The sequence below is a fragment of the Fundulus heteroclitus genome, chromosome 9, assembly GCF_011125445.2.
Source record: "Fundulus heteroclitus isolate FHET01 chromosome 9, MU-UCD_Fhet_4.1, whole genome shotgun sequence".
Classification (NCBI taxonomy): Eukaryota; Metazoa; Chordata; class Actinopteri; order Cyprinodontiformes; family Fundulidae; genus Fundulus; species Fundulus heteroclitus.
Genome location: NC_046369.1, coordinates 16202400 through 16220289, shown reverse-complemented (window position 1 = coordinate 16220289; position 17890 = coordinate 16202400). Strand labels below are relative to the sequence as shown.

At 38.7% G+C, this 17890-nt stretch overlaps 1 protein-coding gene across 6 annotated transcripts in view; it reads right to left on the bottom strand.

The window, feature by feature from the left end:
• The window catches only part of LOC105928645 (arf-GAP with coiled-coil, ANK repeat and PH domain-containing protein 2), a 71084-nt gene that overhangs the window by 38418 nt on the left and 14776 nt on the right, over nt 1-17890 (bottom strand). For all 6 annotated transcript variants that reach the window (XM_036141091.1, XM_012866006.3, XM_012866003.3 and 3 more), the window contains exons 2-6: nt 11784-11841; nt 6921-7040; nt 6378-6431; nt 2631-2689; nt 1269-1452 (exon numbers count right to left, since the gene is read on the bottom strand). In XM_036141091.1, coding sequence (XP_035996984.1) covers nt 1269-1452; nt 2631-2689; nt 6378-6431; nt 6921-7040; nt 11784-11841 — 475 coding nt within the window. The remainder of the gene's footprint in view (nt 1-1268; nt 1453-2630; nt 2690-6377; nt 6432-6920; nt 7041-11783; nt 11842-17890) is intronic.

Below are 17890 nucleotides of genomic sequence, written 5' to 3'. Positions count from 1 at the left end.
ACTATATAGGGCTGGCCGATAAATCGATTAATTCAGATGTAAAATGCTTAAAGATTTCTGGATTTTATTTTGCCAATGCACTTTTTGTGCTTCCATGAAGAGAACAGCATGCAATGCTGATATATGTTTTGTCAAAATATTGTAAAGAGGAAACATTTTTGTTTTACCACAAGACAAGACGCACTTTAATTTACTAATTTAATCTTTTTCTAGTTAGTCTGAGATTACCCAAGTGAAGCCTGTTCTTAGCTCATTGTGTAATACCACCAGCAGCAAACATCTTGTTATATTTTCATTGTTTTCAACGACAGGGCCGCCATCTTGTTTTATAAGCATGTTTCACAGCTTATATTTAGTTGCCCTTTAAATTCAGAACAACTCCCACACAAAATGCTTGACATAAAAGCAAGTTTTAAAATTACTTCTTTAATTTTTTTGGTGAAACGAAAAGGAGAAAAACATCTTTTGTATAATACAATCTGAGATTTTATTTTTAAGCCCGCCCACCTACTAGACACAGAGAAATACAAAAGTATTAATACTGCTAACATTTTGTCACATTAGTATGAAATTTGACATCCTGTTTTGGGATTTTATGTGATAGACCAACATAACAAAGCATCATTTTGACATGGAAGGTAAACGATTCATGGTTTTCAAAAGGTTTTACAAGTCAAAATCTGGTAAGTTATTCGTATTTAGCCTTCAATACTTTCACCTCTTTTTGCAGTGAATGATGGTTGTACAAAGTATTTTATAGAGCTTCACACATGAAGAGACAGAAACATTTATCCAGTCGTCTTTGCAATCAGTCAGACTGGATGGAGATCATCCATAAACATCACATGCCAGGTTTTGAGATTATAAAATAGGTTTACGTCTGGACTTTGACTAGGCCACTTTAAAAATGCTTTGATCAAAATCTTTCCACAATTAATGGGCTGAGTTTTTTTTTCCTGTATTAGCTTCATCCCATCAACTCTGACCCACAGCGTGACGCTGCCACCAACAGGTTTTGGAAAAAGGTGGCACTATTATTTCCATATTTCATATAATCATTAACTACACGTTTTTATCTGTACGTTTACTTGATCATTTAATTTTGTGTCTCTCTAGTGGTTAAATGCCTGACTTCCTGTTTTAAACATGTGTAAATCAATTCTGTTACACTTGACTCCATGAAACATGCGCTATAAATTAACTTGGACGGCAAGATTTGTGGAGTCCACATATAACGCTTTGTTTAACTCCCACAGAGGCAGCAATACCTGTAAGACGTAGTCGAGGACAATATGTCGGAAGCATTTGCGCGTGGCGGTGAGGATGTTGGTGGCCTCCTCCACTTCATGCTGCTTGTTGCGAGGAGCCTGAGCATTCTTGATAAGCGCAGCCTCCTTTTCCTCGCTAACTTTGTCAAAGTGTTTCTTGGCTTCTTTGAACTTTCGCAGGTCACTGCAGATGAAGAAACAGATTTAGGAAGCAAATTGAGAATTAAAGCATTTATATATAAAACAAACTTTCTTAAAACAATATACAAAAAAAGAGCACTAGATGGTGATGGCACAATTAATTTGTAATTTATCTTAAATTCTTATAACAGTCACTCAGCTGTTATAAGTAAGCCTGTGCAGACAATTTAGAAGTGAGAAATGTAGAAATTCATTCTGAAAATAATCTAATTATGAATCCTGCTTGCTTTTTAAAAAAATCTCATGATGTCAATCAAACAACATATTACTGATATTACTGATATCAAATTGAAAATTCAATTGGGTCTAGAAAACACAGACCTTTATTTATATACATATTGATCTTTTAAACAACAATTTGTTATGCCTAAAATGACAGCTTAAAACTCATCTTTAAACTCTTTTTAAATGTCATCTTGTCTGACATAATATTAAAACTATATATAATATTAATTTAAACTATGAGGATCATTGCACCAAAGGTCCATGAAATTTTTTTTATCTTTAAGTAAACGTGGGGGGGAAAAGCCTCATAAATAAGTAATTTATGAAATTTCTCTTTATCTTCAATGGCCTCAAAGAAAGAAACATTTATCTTTCAGCGAGGTCATACAAAAACAAACTCAGTGGTAGCTGGAAGTCAAAACAGATAAAACCTACTTAAAATATCTCCACAGCTTTTGTTAAAGCTCTCAGAAAGGTGCCAAGTTTTTACCCTTAATGATGTTTATCTCACATTTAGGTTCTCCAAGGTCTTTTTTATCTCACATTTAGGTTCTCCAAGGTCTTTTTAAGGAGCAACTGTAAATGAAAACATGTTCTAGCTTTCCCTTAAACGTATTGGAGCTGATATTGTGGGTGTTCAGCCTTGGTGTGCCTGGGGCTAAAACTGTTAATCCTGCTAATGATTTAATCCTGCGACTACTTCCAGAAACTATGCCAACAGTCTGAATTTCCAAGCAAGAGACTTAAAAGCAGACAGATATGATGAAGTCAATTGAAAAAGTATTCACACAGCTTGACCCCTTTCCAATTTTAGTCGTGTTGCAACAAAGAACTTCAGTTCATTGGGATTTTATTTGCTAGACCTAGCACCAAGTAGTGGATAATTGTGAAATGGAAACTGGATATTTGTGTGTTTTTACTACTTTTAATACTCACTCTTTCACAAACGTTTGCAGCTGAGTCTTGATTGATCTCTGCGCCTGATCAAACAATATCTGTGGAAAGAGAAAAAAAAAATTGCTTATCAATTTATACTCGCTGACAAATTATGAATAAAGTTTTTAAACGATCAACATGGAATGAACCTGAGAGATGTACAATAACAGCAATACGTTTTCCATTTCATGCCTCTATTTATTCATATAGCCCTTCACTACAGCCAACCAGGCAGCCAAAGTGCTTTACAATAAAATGATGAATATTAAAACAACACATAAAACAAATACAAATAAAAAAATAATAGTTAGGAATCTCAAATAAAACACCATTGCACTATTACAAATTAAAGCCTTCCTGAATAAAGTTAGGGTTATACGCGATGAAGTCCTGCTCAATGTTTTCTCAAGCCATGATGTATTTTCTACTGAACATTTCATCTAGTATAGTAAAAAGTGTTTCTGAACAGCATTACCAAGTACAGCTTTAAGTAGAGAGTGATGGATGCGACCGATACCTGGTTTTAAAGACGGTAATCTAAAATCTTATGTATAACAATGGAACGACAAGAGGTGCTGAGTTATAATCGCCTTGAGTGGAACCAGATAGAGGGGAAAAAGGAGGGGGCCAATGATGGGACCCTGTAAAAACCCCACCTGACAGAGTAGCACTGGAGGAAGATGCATTATTACTTATAGCTGCTGCAAAAGACCAGTCTGTTGGATGGGATGTAAACCATTTAAGCGCTGAGCCATGGATACCAACATAGTGGGTTAAGTGACACAGAAGCAAATAATCAAGGACTCTACCATCAACGGGGCATCGCATGTCACTATGGCTACTTTTAAATTATGGCAGAGTCTGTACTGTGTCGCAGTCTGAAGCCGGACTGAACATTTTCAAACCATTCAGCATCTCAGATTTGGAGAGATTTCGCTAACATCACAGGCTGTAATTAGGAAACTAAATTTACCCAAACACAGCAACTCTGTAAACTCCCCTCGTAAACGATATAAACACACGGAGTGACGCAAAACGGTTTATTTTTCTTGGTGAGTCACACTCTCATTAACCTGCATGCTTCCCAAGAAAAAACAAAAAGGGATCCCTGGCAAAAAAAAAAATTCCTACAACCACTTAAAGTGGGGTCTGAAGACAATATGAGCAGTGTGGCGGGGAAAGGCCATCCCTGACAAACAGATTGAGCTCTGTGTTTGAGCGGATCATGCGCTGAAAGGTCGCTGAGTGGTAAAAACCAATCAGACAGTCAGCTGATACGGTCACAGTCGCCTCAGATGAGTAACAGTCGCAGGCTCGCAGTGCGACTCCTGGAGGCCTATAGGGGACCAGACTGGAGTCATTGTGGACGTCTAATGTTGGATTTAATGTTTTCTGAGCAGGTTTCTTTGTTATAATGCATGTCTTCCAAATGGTTTAGTGCCAGATAACATATCTAATCAGTATAGGACTCTGACTTCCACGGTGCTGACTGTTCTACTCCTGCTTTCTCACGTTTTTATCTCCCTGTAAATATGATGAATGTGCAATTCCCGGTACTCCATCGGTCTAAAGATCCATCTTTTCACAGAGGTGGTTACTTTTTCTGTGACAGTTATGCAGATTTGCGATTTTTTTATTTAATCAATCAATCGCTGTTGAGTTTCAGGGTTTCCCCCGGCAGATTATAAGCCTGGCGAGGCTTGACTCAGACCCCCAGAAGGTTAAGCATCTTCTGTTTATTTTAAATGCGTCGATGTTTGAAAGTGACATAAAACGGTGAGTAAAGTTCCCGTCCGGGAGAAAACCTTATAGGTGATTTAGGTAACAAGCTAGCTGTTCTCAGCTCAACGCACACCACGTCGCGTCCCTCCTCATGATGCAACGCCGCTACATCATAGCGTTTCAGGATGAGCCCATATCCTGGGGAAAAACCCTGAGTTTAATTACCATTGTCTCCCAAATTTTAAAGCAATCTAGAACATTAAAGTATCCTTGCATGTGGCATTTACAAAAGCTACTCAAGTCTAAAATGTATTTCAGCCCTGATCGGTGGCTGGTTGTTCAAAACCGTGAAAGTATGACAAGTGGACATGCCATACGTTACGTCCACCAGGTCACACTGACAACAACTGTCTTTGCTGTAATGTTCTTTCTGAGTGAAGTTAGCTATTTCAGTACCAGCGAGGTGTTTTAAACTGAAGTCAAAGGAATAATAGAGGTGTATAGTTTTCTATGAAATGTTGATACATTTCAGAGTTTTATTTGGGCCGTGATAAAGTGGGAGAGATAGAAACTTTCAGTAGATAACAGGAAGGCTCGACATTACAGGCAAAGCTGGCTCGTTTTTTCCTGTTTTAGCCTCTCCAGCTTTTAGCTTATCTGCAACAGAACAAAATGAGTTTGAAAACCTTTGCCAACCATGCTAATCACTAGTATAAGACGGTGAAGACATTTTATAATATCTCTCTTTAATCACTTTGTTTTTGTTTAATTATCAGAACCGTGTGTTCCAGTAACTGTTTCCTCACATGACGCAGCTTCTGGTAAGTGCATCAGCAAATTGACTGCTAACAGCAGGAAGGCAGGAGGTTTTTTCTTTTCTTAATTGTTTCTTATATCTTCTTATATTCACATAGCTCCGAAAAAGAAATTGTAATTGGCTAAATATCAGTATAAAAACAGGACATCAGAAATTGACCTAATTCTGTGGCCAACTGCAAGATAAATCTATAGTTTGTCTTCAAATTAAAAACCTAAAGCAACCTAAAGAATTTTGTTTCTCAGTAGAAGCAGCCCAGGATTTCATAGTTTGGTTGACTTGAGTGGTGAGAGTGAGAGTGACAGCGTAATGCTGTCTAGAAACTAACTGTGGACGTGATATACGGCGCTAACAGAGACGAGACATGACAAGCAGGACCAACAGAGGAACAGTCACTGCAGGAAAAAAAAGAGCCTTTAGCTCAACTTGTGCCTCCTCCCTGTGGCTAAATTAGAATTAATATCTTTCAACGCTCTGCCGTCTCCGTTAAATGTCACTACAATCCTAGCCAGAGTTTGACAAAATAAGGAGTCTTGGGTTGGGACTCTAAAGCAAAGCCTTCACAATATTAAATTTGACTAGCCGGGGCGCATAAACGTTCAAAAACCTGGAAATCACTGCTAAGCAGGAGCGAAGATCGCACATTTGAAATATTATATTACAGCAATATGACACTTAAGCTGTAATAGGAACAGAAAACCCCATCTACAGTCTAAAAACGCTTCTTCTAAAGTGTTGAATTGTTACGAAGGATGAGAACCACATCATAAAAAATTGACCATGACCATGCTGACTCCACTGACGCATAATTTATTCCTACAGATAAGATTCCAGCGCTCCGCAGCATGCAGTCTACCCTAATAGTTCTCAGCAAACCACTTTTTAAAGGCGGGTGGTGTCTTCAGCAACGCCGTGCTTTAGGGTGGTTTATCTATGACATTAAATCTTTGCATCACCTTTACCAAAAAGCGATGCTAAGAAAATGCATTTCGTTTAAAAAAAAAAAAAACATACATTTTCTGGCCTTCTGCACAGAAATATTTCCTTTCTGGTGGTTTACTGCTGTGTTTCCCAACAGTGAATACAAACTCTGACACTCTCACAGCTGTGGTGAACTATCTACCCATCTGGGTTTGTCATCAGCCCACAGCTGACAGAAAAAGAGAAACTCTTGAGAACACATCCGCTTTTCCTTCAGAGCAGCATACCGTGTGATAGTTGATCATCTCCTGCAGACTCTCTGCAAACTTAGTGAGGCTGGACTGTGAAGAAAGAGAGATAAAAGGGAATGACTTAGGCAAAAACAGTCTAGTGAGAGTTATCTGATGAGATCTAAAGGAAATCCTTAATCTGGGTGTGAAAAAAAAAAAACATCAAACTCACTAGTTTTTCTTAATTTAAGTCAAAGTCTACAGTGTCTGCTGAGGTTGAATTTCACATTTCAGGGTGAGGCAGTGAACACTGCTCACAGCCAGAGGGGAAAGCATGCGCACAATTATGAAAACTCACATGAGAAAAGAAAACATCTGGCTTCTACAACATGCAGAGGACAATACAGGCTTTTATGAGCCATGTTTGCGTGGCACTTTATCTAATCCAAAACATTTAAGAAAGGAAAAAAGGTGTTGGGTAAAAACCAAGAAGAACCAGGGCCGTTTATTTATGGGGAAAATAAAAAATCTAAACAAAAAGACCCTCGAAGCGAGGTACTTTCTTTGGTCTAGATCAAGTTGGATTATTTTACTGTTTACCTCGATGACTTCATCTTTGGCAGACTGCTGGGCTAGTTCCCGGATCCCGCTGACAAACTGTTTGTTGGCTGAGTTGTAAGCTTTTCCAGCATCAATCATCCCAATACACAACTTCACCAGCTGGCGAAAGAAAGGAGATGAGTTAATGAGGGTCGTTACAAAATCATTTAAAAAGAGAAACCAAAAGCAATGTAGGTCATTGCTTCAGGCCATATTCTTTAACATTGAAAAACTACTCAATTAAATTTTATTTATATTGCACCAATTCATGATACATGTCATCTCACTTTCCAAAGTCAAGTTCAATCAGATTATACAGATTGGTCAAAAAGTTTCTTAACTAAGGATATTCTGAGTTTATCTCCGGATGATTGGAGAGGAGGTTTTTTTTTTGCACAGAGCTAATATAAATGCTGCTTTATGACTTTAAATGCATTCTGTTTGTGTCCAACCTGAGCTTGGAAGAACCACAGAGGCCTTTCCAAATAAAAGCCTCTTCTTAAAGCTTAAAAACATGTTTTACTGTGTGACATTAAACCCAGCAGATTGCATCAAGTCTTGACAAGCAGCATTCACTCCTCCTGACGGAGCGTAGAGCCACAGTGGACAGTCGTCTGCATTGTCCATGGCTTTGCAGCAATCCCCCCATACTGAGCAAGCATTAAGCGACAGTGGAGAGGAAAACTCCCCTTTAACGGGAAGGAAAAACGGTAACACTTTGTTTGAAGGGGTGTACATAAGACTGACATTACAATGTCATAAACATGACATAACACCTGTTATGAACATAAATTACTCTTTATGAATGTTTAGGACTGTTGTCATTAATTGTCATTCGGTAATTTATGACACTATTAAAGCAAAGTTGACATTGTTTAAAATGTCTTTGTTATGACAAGCCCTTAACTTAACAAAACCCTAAGCCCTTAACTTAACCTAATCCCAAATCAAACCCTAAACTTAACCTCGTCTCTGTTAATGTCAAGTTGTCATAACAAAGTATGGTGAGTATGGTTCTGAGACATATAATGGGCCTGTTTCAAATCTTAATGCTCTGGGACCCTTGTTCGAGTGCACATCAACTTAAAGTTTTAAAGAGCCAGAACATTTTAAAGAGGAATCTGGGGGCTATATAGACCGAGAAACGGTATACAAGACACAAAAACAACCGTCCTGTATTGTCATCTCAGTCCTGTTGGAACTGTCGACCTGTTCTTGGCCTCCCCTGGTTCTTTTATCCGATAACGTGGCGTTTGCATTGTAGACTTCTGTAGTAATAAAAAAAGACTCTTCAAACCGTAACTATATTTTACCATATTTAATCTAAAAGGCAGAGGAACGTTTACAGACAGAACTATGTTCTCATAACAACGCAACCGGTCCCTGAGAACCTCGTTAGTTACATTAAATACCAAACAGGTGTCCACCAATTCAGGGCGTTCCCATTATGATATCAGCGTTCCTATTATCCCATTGGTGGAGAAGATCTGTAATGCGGACGTCCTTGCTGACACATATCACTGGGAGAAGACCGAGCTGTCATACTGATTGGTTGTACAAAGTATTAACAGCAGGACTACATGTGACTTAAAGGTTAAAAAAAATAATAATAATGTGAGTTTGTTTTACCCACTAAGTAAATGTTCTCAAATTACACTGTCTGGCAGTATAAACATGATATTATGATGTTAAAAAAAGACGAAGGGTTGTGGCTCATCCTGTCTTCCGGTTGATTAACAACAGGCTCTTCATCTTTTAACAACGTTGAGAAGAAACCAAATTCCAGGTTTTGTAATCTCGCCAAAACAAAATTTGACAGTTCCGACTGTACAGACTCCAGTGTCAGACTTGACCCAGAAAACGAGAGTGATTCTGTATCCAAAAGCAGCTAAACACCTCAAGGAAAAATGCAAATAGAGATCTAATTGCTTAATTATAATCCAGGCTCGCTGGCGGCTCGAGCCTATCCTTCGCTGTAAACAGGAGCCGAAGGGTAAACCGTGGAGAGGTTTGCCAGCGCGTCACGGTGCCAGAGACACGCAGAACCAGCAGACATTCCCACTTACACGCCAAAGGGCCACTTAAAGTCGCCAGCTAACCAGACATGCATGTTTTTGGATGGTGGGAAGAAGGCGGAGAGAGAAACATGCAATGGTCCCCGTCACGATCTGAACTGGTGTCCTTTTAGCTGTGAAGTGTGAACAACGGCATCCACCGTGCAGCTGCTTAATTAACTGGGTCAATCACATTTTCATTTAACTGCATAATTTAATGTGACACCAATTGTTCTCGCGGACTAATGTCATTCACTGTTAGATGGTTTTATATTAAAGAGTTTAGACCATAGACCACTAAGAATGTAAATGAGACATCATATGCCCATTCCTATTTCCTTTTTTTGTATTTTTTTGGTATTCTTTCTGATCCATTGTATATATGAAGATTCACTGTATATAATTGAATGCACCTTCCCTACTCTGCACCTTCTTGTATGAGCCGATGTGACGAGTGAATTTCTCCATTGTGAGATCAATAAAGACCATCTTATCTTATCTTATCTTATCTTAAAGAAAATCAACTGCAGCTAAGTCATATTTAAACACCACTACGGCTCAAGTTTTCACTGAAAAGCATGTTTGCTTCTTATTCAATGCGCCCGTGTGTGCGTCGGCCGAGCAAACAGCGAGCTCCAAATAGAAAAAAAAAAAAAAGTTGAACTTCGGTCGGTGTGAGCAGGACTCCACCCTGGACAGGGGTGACATTACACCCCGTCAGAGCCACACTCATGACTGCAAACACACCCACTGTCGGGCAGAGCCTTCCTCTCCACAGCAGGAGGGGAAGCGAGGCCGGGGCTGAGTCACAGAGGCGGGGCTCTAAGACCGTGTAGGTCCAGGAACAATGAAGCGGGTTCTCCCAGACGCTCACCGTCAGGCCTCGCACTTAGTAAACACAGCGAGTGAACTATTTTCAGGGGTTTAAACACAATAACAGCGATGGAGCTCCTATGATGTCAGATACTAGCCATCACAAGATGTCGAAGAAACGATGACATATGGTAGCATTAATGGGAATAAATTACTGTTAAAAGATGGCACCTCGTAGCTGGCATGCAAACCACGGATAAAATGAAACGTTGAGTGAGCAAAATTTGACTTGAATACCCGATGGTGAACTTTGGAGATAACTGGAACTGGAGATTTTCAGTAAGATCGATGTTCAACGTCTGCGATATCTCAGCGATTTTCGGTCGGTGATCAGACCAGGGTAAACACCGAAAACACTATTTACAACGAGAGCTGAAGCCTCAGTGTTTACCGGGTGTTTAAAATGACGGAAAGGGGGCAAAAAGGGGTAAGAAGTAGGGCTGAGCGATTATGGAAAATAATCTAATTGAGATTTTTTTTACCTCAATGTGTGCAATTTAATTAGGGCTGTGCTATTTTTGCCAAAAGTCAAAATCAGCGACTTACTTCAACCATAATTGCAATTTTTACTTTTCCCTGCAGCAACAAAGATAACAATAAAGATGTTTGTAAACAAGGAGGATTTAAAACAAGAACTTGATCTGTTACTTATTAATCAGAATATTTTTTATTCAAGAGAAATAGTTTGTTTAGTTGGATCCTTGCATTTCCATCCTTGTCGAACAAAAAGTGCAAAGTGCAACCAACGAACAAGTCTGTAATAAACAGTTTGACTGGTGCTTAATGATATGCTGAGATTCCTGTAAGTTTAAAAAAGTATTTATAATATAAACTCTAAAACGATTAATAAAATTGCATTATCTCTCATCTGCAACTCTATTCCCTTCAACCCAGCTTTAAACATATTACCATTATATGGTAATCCATTCATCCATTAATTGTTACTTGGAAAAAATAGCAGACCTCTGCGATTTGGCAATAGTGTTATTTAAAATTGTGATTATATTGTAAATGCGATTCATTGTCCAACCCTATTAAGAAGCTTTCAAAAAGGAAAGAAAATAAAGTTTGTGTTTTCTCTAGCATTCAGGCTGTGTCATCTCTTTGGGTTTTCCACCTCTGTTTGATTGCTGGATTCGGAAATGTTTGGGACCTTTGTGGAAATCTCAGGCTATTTTAGGATCAGCAATCTGAAGGAAGGCACATGGGGTTGTTTTAGTTATCATAGCCGAGCTAACGATGCTAATCGCTAATATATAATGCTAAAGGCAGCTTAAAATGTCAACTCAAAGTCCTTTTTGCTTTGCTTTTGAATAATACTTAAACCTCTTCATCTGCTCTCTCACACAAAAGTGTGACACATCCTATACTAGTGATATATAAAAAAAAAATAAAAAATAAAAATCGAGGAGTGCCCAATGGCAGGAAGAGTAAACAAAACATACGTCAAATGCTGTCCTTATGCCGGCTTATATTACTGGTCTAGTTATAACGGAGGCTTTTACTTTCTTCACTTTCTCAGTTTTGATTGACAAAGGTGTTAGAATAAAGAGAGAGACTTTTTTTGGCTTTAATAGTCAAACAAATACAGATAAGTCAGCATTGTGCCAGCCGTTTGTGTTCATCTACACAAAGACGACATATGATGATATTTCTTTATGTGAAGCATCTTGTCATTACTATGCAAACGTTTACAATAGTTCAGTTTAATTGCACTGTGCACTTTAACTTATGGGTTTGCGTAGACATAATACAAACTAGGCGCTAAATTTAACCATTTCTCCAAAGGTATTCTGCCAGAGAATACGCGGCGGCGGACGAGCGCTGGGACAATCCTGCACCTTCCCACTCACAGCATGTCCGTTTGCAGCTGCCAGCTCTCACAGTGCTGCAAACGAACAATTAAACAATGTTTTTCATGGGTGGTGGTACTCACTTTGTCGAGCTTGGACTCCAACTCGCACACATCCCCCTCCACTTCCTCTATGGTTGCTCTGTGAGGAGAAAAGAAAAAAGAAAAGAGGTTTGAACTTGAGCCCCTCTAAAAAAACTACGATTGCAGCACATGGTGTTATGGTTGTGAAGACTATTGACACGAGCAGACGTAGAAGCTGGTGGAGGAGGCCGAAGTGTGAGCTGCCGTTTCGGGTCAGGCCTCACAGATTGGTTCTCTGCGGGATCAGCGGAGTAAAAGCTGCAGAACGCCACGAAGGGAACGAGGCACTTCAATGACCCATGGCAGCTCCATCGGAGCTAATCTCTGCGCTCCTTAATCTTTACCTGCACGGCTACCGCATCACTAACATCTCACTTAAATGTTAGAGACCTGAGATTAAAATAAAAAAAAATTTAAAAAAATTGTGTTGCACCGATACCGATACCAGTATGGGACGGGGCCCCGATCCAGCACTAAAATGGTGGTATCGGTATCGCCGAGTACCAACAAATCTCTCCCGACTAGTATTATGCATGTTATATAAGTTCATGAAAGTTGCACTATTTTGGCCTTTGAGAGCCAAAACTCTGGGTTTAAAAGAGATTATTCAATTGTTAATGTGATTTTACCGTCTTACTGTTGCACTACTATTATACATGTTATAATTTCACGAATGTTGCACTATTTTGGCCTTTAAGAGCCAAAATTCTGGGTTTAAAAGAGATTATTCAATTATTAATGTGATTTTACCGTCTTACTGTTGCACTACTATTATACATGTTATAATTTCACGAATGTTGCACTATTTTGGCATTTAAGAGCCAAAACTCAGGGTTTAAAAGAGATTATTCAATTATTAATGTAATTTTACTGTCTTACTGTTGCACTACTATTATACATGTTATAATTTCACGAATGTTGCACTATTTTGGCCTTTAAGAGCCAAAACTCTGGGTTTAAGAGATTATTCAATTGTTAATGTTATTTTACTGTCTTACTGTTGCACTACTATTATACATGTTATAATTTCACAAATGTTGCACTATTTTGGCTTTTAAGAGCCAAAACTCTAGGTTTAAAAGAGATTATTCAATTGTTAATGTTATTTTACTGTCTTACCGTTGCACTACTATTATACGTGTCATAATTTCACAAATGTTGCACCATTTTGGCCTTTGAGAGCCAAAAGTTTATTCAACTATTGTCACCCATTCCAGGTAGGCAAAAAAAAGTTCTACTACGCTATGCAGTTCTTCATATATACACACACACATCCATTTCAAACAGATGGTATCGGTATGGTATTGTATCAGCCAATACTGCACAGCCAGGTATCGGGTATCGGTATCGGCGCAACACTAAAAAAAAAAACTGAACATCTCTAAATGTAAAACAGTGTAAAAAGAAGATGGCAATTACGCCAATCAGAACCAACACCTACGTTTCATTACCTGCATGTTTATATGAAGCCTGCTTTTAGATAATGATAAATGCCTTTTTATGCATTCAGTGCTGAAATGAAAAGACTGTCAAAGACGCTGAGAATGAGAATAGGAACGCATGTAGGAGGGTTAAAGCTACAGAATTAGGAGCAGGGCCATGATGCAGAGGTACGTTGGTCTGTAGGTGGGCCAGCTTCTCGTCTCCAGCTCCACGCACTCAGAATAAGACACCAGGATACTGAGACTCCTACAAAGTGTGGCTTTTTTTTCCTCCATCCAGCGCCATGTGTGCATGTCTTTGAGCAAAACACTCATTCAATAGTAGATTTTAAAAACAAGAGCAGCGTTTGTTACAGCGACAAGATGAAGGAAATAATCAGATCCACATCTGAGTTTGCCAGAAAAAAAATTATCAACAAGCTGTATGATTGTTTATCTGGAGCGGTGTCGAACTGGAAGGGTGAGCAAAAAAAATAAGCTTAAATAAAAGCCACATTCAGCTCAAGTGTTCTGCACCAAAGCAGCAAATGACTGCTGAAGGCTGACTCAGCAGAATAATTCCACCGCATAGAAAAAAAACAAAAAAACTTTCCCTCATTTGTCACTGCAAAGTGGAGATAGATTATAGTTTTACAAAGAGTATAGTTGGAGTCTTTTAAATTTCTTTGACTGAAATGAAATATAAGTGAAAGGACAATAAAACACCATCTCCTCCGTCTACGTGTTCATCGCCACATGTTAACAAAATCCATCTGACAGCTGTATCTTTTTTAACTTTTAGTTCACCATCTTCACAATAACCTAGGGCTGCACATAATGTTTCAAATATATCAACGTGAGTAATATGATTGCAACGGATTGCTTGACATGCAATAATTGTTGGCTATAATATTGCAGCTGTGGCGAGTTAACGTTTTTGCTTGACAATCTAATATTCAGACTGTTGGATGGCCTCTCAGTGAAGTCGATGTTTACACCTGATGCAGGTCAGATCACCCCAGATGCTAAAAGTCACTCCTAAAAGCCCAGATGAGAAAGACGGCAGTGAGGACAATGTGGATTTATTGCAACGGTCATCGTCAATATTTACTGATAATATCACCATTGGTTGATTTTCCGATACTGCAGTCCCCTGTAATAGTCCATAAATCAATTATTCAGGTGCTGAAATCAGCCATTGTTATTCCTTGAGCGACGATCACTGGGTTAAGCAGAAATCTGATAAGGAATGAGGACAAAATCCACCGAGGCATTACATGGAAATATTGGTATCATATCAGTTTCTGAAAGATTCAAAACTACTACTTCTGTCAAGGAACCTGCAGCGGACTTTATAGTGAGTGTTTGTCACTTGGGCTGCAAATAAATAATCGATTTAGGATTAAATGTCAAATTATGATTTACTATCTTAAAATTTGTTCCATCCAGTTAACTTATAATGTACACTTAGACTGGCCTTCTAGCAGTGCCCTCTCCACCCTTTCCTATCTTGCAATGTATGAAGTGTTTTCTTGGTTTAATCCTATTGTCTAAGTGAGTGTTTAATGAGATCAGTAGCGTAGAAATCCCAGCAGTCTGCCTGGTCTTTTTCTTGTTTTCATTTTTTTATTTAAAACGATCAGCTGATCAACCTGGGATTGAATTTCAATGGTCTATGAGGGCCCCAAATAATCAAATGATTATTTACTGAATTAATCAGAGAGTAGCCTGGTGATGTCCAGCAACCCTGGAAAAAAAAATGGCCGAAATGCAACGAGGGGTTATTAGTCCCCTAAATCAGAGATGGACAAGAAGTATCTGGTTTAAAAACTGTTCAAACGGGAGTCTCCTTGTGTCGGATGCCTCGCCAACAAAATGCAAACTGCAATATCTGTGGTGACCGTCACACTCTCCCAACTTTCATTTAAAAAGCATAAAATACATCAAAAAGCTATGCATCTTTTTCTCAAAATAATGTATATATTGTTGATTTATAGGGCTGGGTATCATCTAGGATGAGCCGATTCGATACAATTCTCTATACACAGCTCACGATACAAAATTTGACTCCAATATAAATATTTATTACTTTCAAATGAATGCTCAATCAACAGAACCAGCCAAATATTATATTTATGTTCAGTTTATTAATCGCTGTTATATTAACTGGAAAACAAAGTGCATTTGGTTCAAAGCATTTAATGTACGAAGGCGCTTCTAAAATCCTGTGGGTCATTCTGCAAATTGGTCTCACTTGCACTTCCTCCCTGTGAACAGTAATGGTGCACTGTAATATCGCCCCCTAGGGGTTGGGAGGTAGATTGATATTGAAACCCAGAATATTTGTATTAAATCGTTTTTAAAAACATTGATATTAATCTTTGTATCGATTTTTATGCACTGCCCTCTTAATTTATCAAAAGATTAGCTAATGTTTTGTTATCTGGTATTACAAATATGACACCCAGTAACAACTAACCAGCATCATTTTCAGTTCCTCTGATTTAAAGATTTCTTCTTTAACTAGCTGTAGCTCTTTATACTTTCTAACTCAAAGCACAGCTGCTACTCTCGCTGATGGCGACAACATGCGACATAAAAAAAAAAAACTACTTTCTAAACATACAACCTGAACAAAATTATAAAGTAGGCTCAAACTTGAAAGAGGTAGTAGCTTTTCAGCTTGGAGAGAGTCCACCGCTTCTTTTTATGACATTCTGAGAGTGACCCAAACAAAGACGAATGAACTTCGGGTTGAAAATAGACTCGAAGGCCAGCAACGGGGTCAAAAGCAATAAAGAGCACGCCACTCATACACAGACATGAACATTTAAGTGCTTTTCCCTTTATCTGATGGAGCAGGGAAAGAATTTCTTTAATGAATCACACAGGATTAGTAGGTCAACATATTCTACATCTTTAAAAGCATATGTGCTCCTAGAAATTTAATGAAAAACTCATCAAATTCATTTCAAATTGCCACTCTGCCGTTCCGTAACTAAAACACAATTACACGATGGTTCCCCCCTCCCCTCATAATCTTGAAGCGTGAGTCGGTCTGGTGGAGTTGTGAAAGTGCTGACAGAGGATAAGACAAGGAGGGGCCGGTTCAAAATGAAAACTTGGGCCGTTGCCTCACAGATCTGGCCTTGGAGCGATAGCAAAAAGCGGAAGAGAACAAGGGTGGCAGGGTGTTCATTGTAACACACACAGTGCAGCCTCTTTTAATTAGGAAACGCTGTTCATCGGGAAGCAGAAAGTATATCGAGAATACGTGGACAAAAACAAAAGTCTTGAGAGAAAAACTGAGAGTCCCTAACCTGGAAACCTTGACTTATTCTGATACCCCCAACAAGTTGACTAGTTGGTTTCAGCAGATGGAAAGAAGGAATGAGGACAACGGATAAATGCCGGCTTTTAACGAGACACAAACTCAGTCTGGCACAAACTACTGGAAACACACTGCAAAAACGGATCTATAAATAAGAAAAATGTTCTTAAAATTTGTGTTTTTGTCCTAGATTTGAGCAGGTAAATAAGATTATCTCCCAATGGAATGAGTATTTTGACCCCTAAAACAAGATAATTAGACATCCTGCACTTGAAATAAGATGGAGATGAATTGTTTCTATTTTACGTGCAAAAATCTTATTCTATTGGCAGATCATCCTATTTACCTGGATTTATCAGGGAAAAATACACAAATTTTAAGAACATTTTACTTATTTTTAGCTCCGTCTTTGCAGTGCAGCAGATGGCGCCACAATAATCCGAGCTCTGGTTTCTGAATCTAATCAATCGCACCACCGTTACGGTTTTCCCAATAATTAGTAGATTAAATGAGCCTGGGACAGCTTTCAGGTGTGTTTTAATATAAAGCTAATGAGGAACAGCCAAAAAAATATCCAAGAAAGTTGCATAAGACTAAGCATGGGCCAATATGATCCCATTCATCCCCCACGTCCATTCAGTAGAGAATATCACGTTTTTTTTTTTGTCTGTACGCAAAAACTGTAATGAGGAATGTAAATTAACTTACCACGATTTGTGATATGATTATATATATATCCATCCATCCATCCATTTTCCAAACCGCTTTATCCCTCATGGGGTCGCGGGGGGTGCTGGTGCCTATCTCCAGCGTTCACTGGGCGAGAGGCGGGGTACACCCTGGACAGGTCGCCAGTCTGTCGCAGGGTAACACAGAGACAAACAGGACAAACAACCATTCACGCACACACTCACACCTAAGGACAATTTGGAGAAGCCAATTAACCTAACAGTCATGTTTTTGGTCTGTGGGAGGAAGCCGGAGTACCCGGAGAGAACCCACGCATGCACAGGGAGAACATGCAAACTCCATGCAGAAAGACCCAGGGGTGTACTCGAACCCAGGACCTTCTTGCTGCAAGGCAACAGCGCTACCCACTGCGCCACTGTGCAGTGGGTATATATATATATATATATATATATATATATATATATATATATACCCACTGCGCCACTGTGCAGTGGGTATATATATATATATATATATATATATATATATATATATAAACCATATCAAACTGCTGATTAATGTAGTAGTAACTTTTCTAATGGTTACTTGTACAGAACATTGTCTTTTTAGGGATGCACAGTATATCTGCATTAACATCAGTATCTCCCAATGTTAAATGAAGCTGA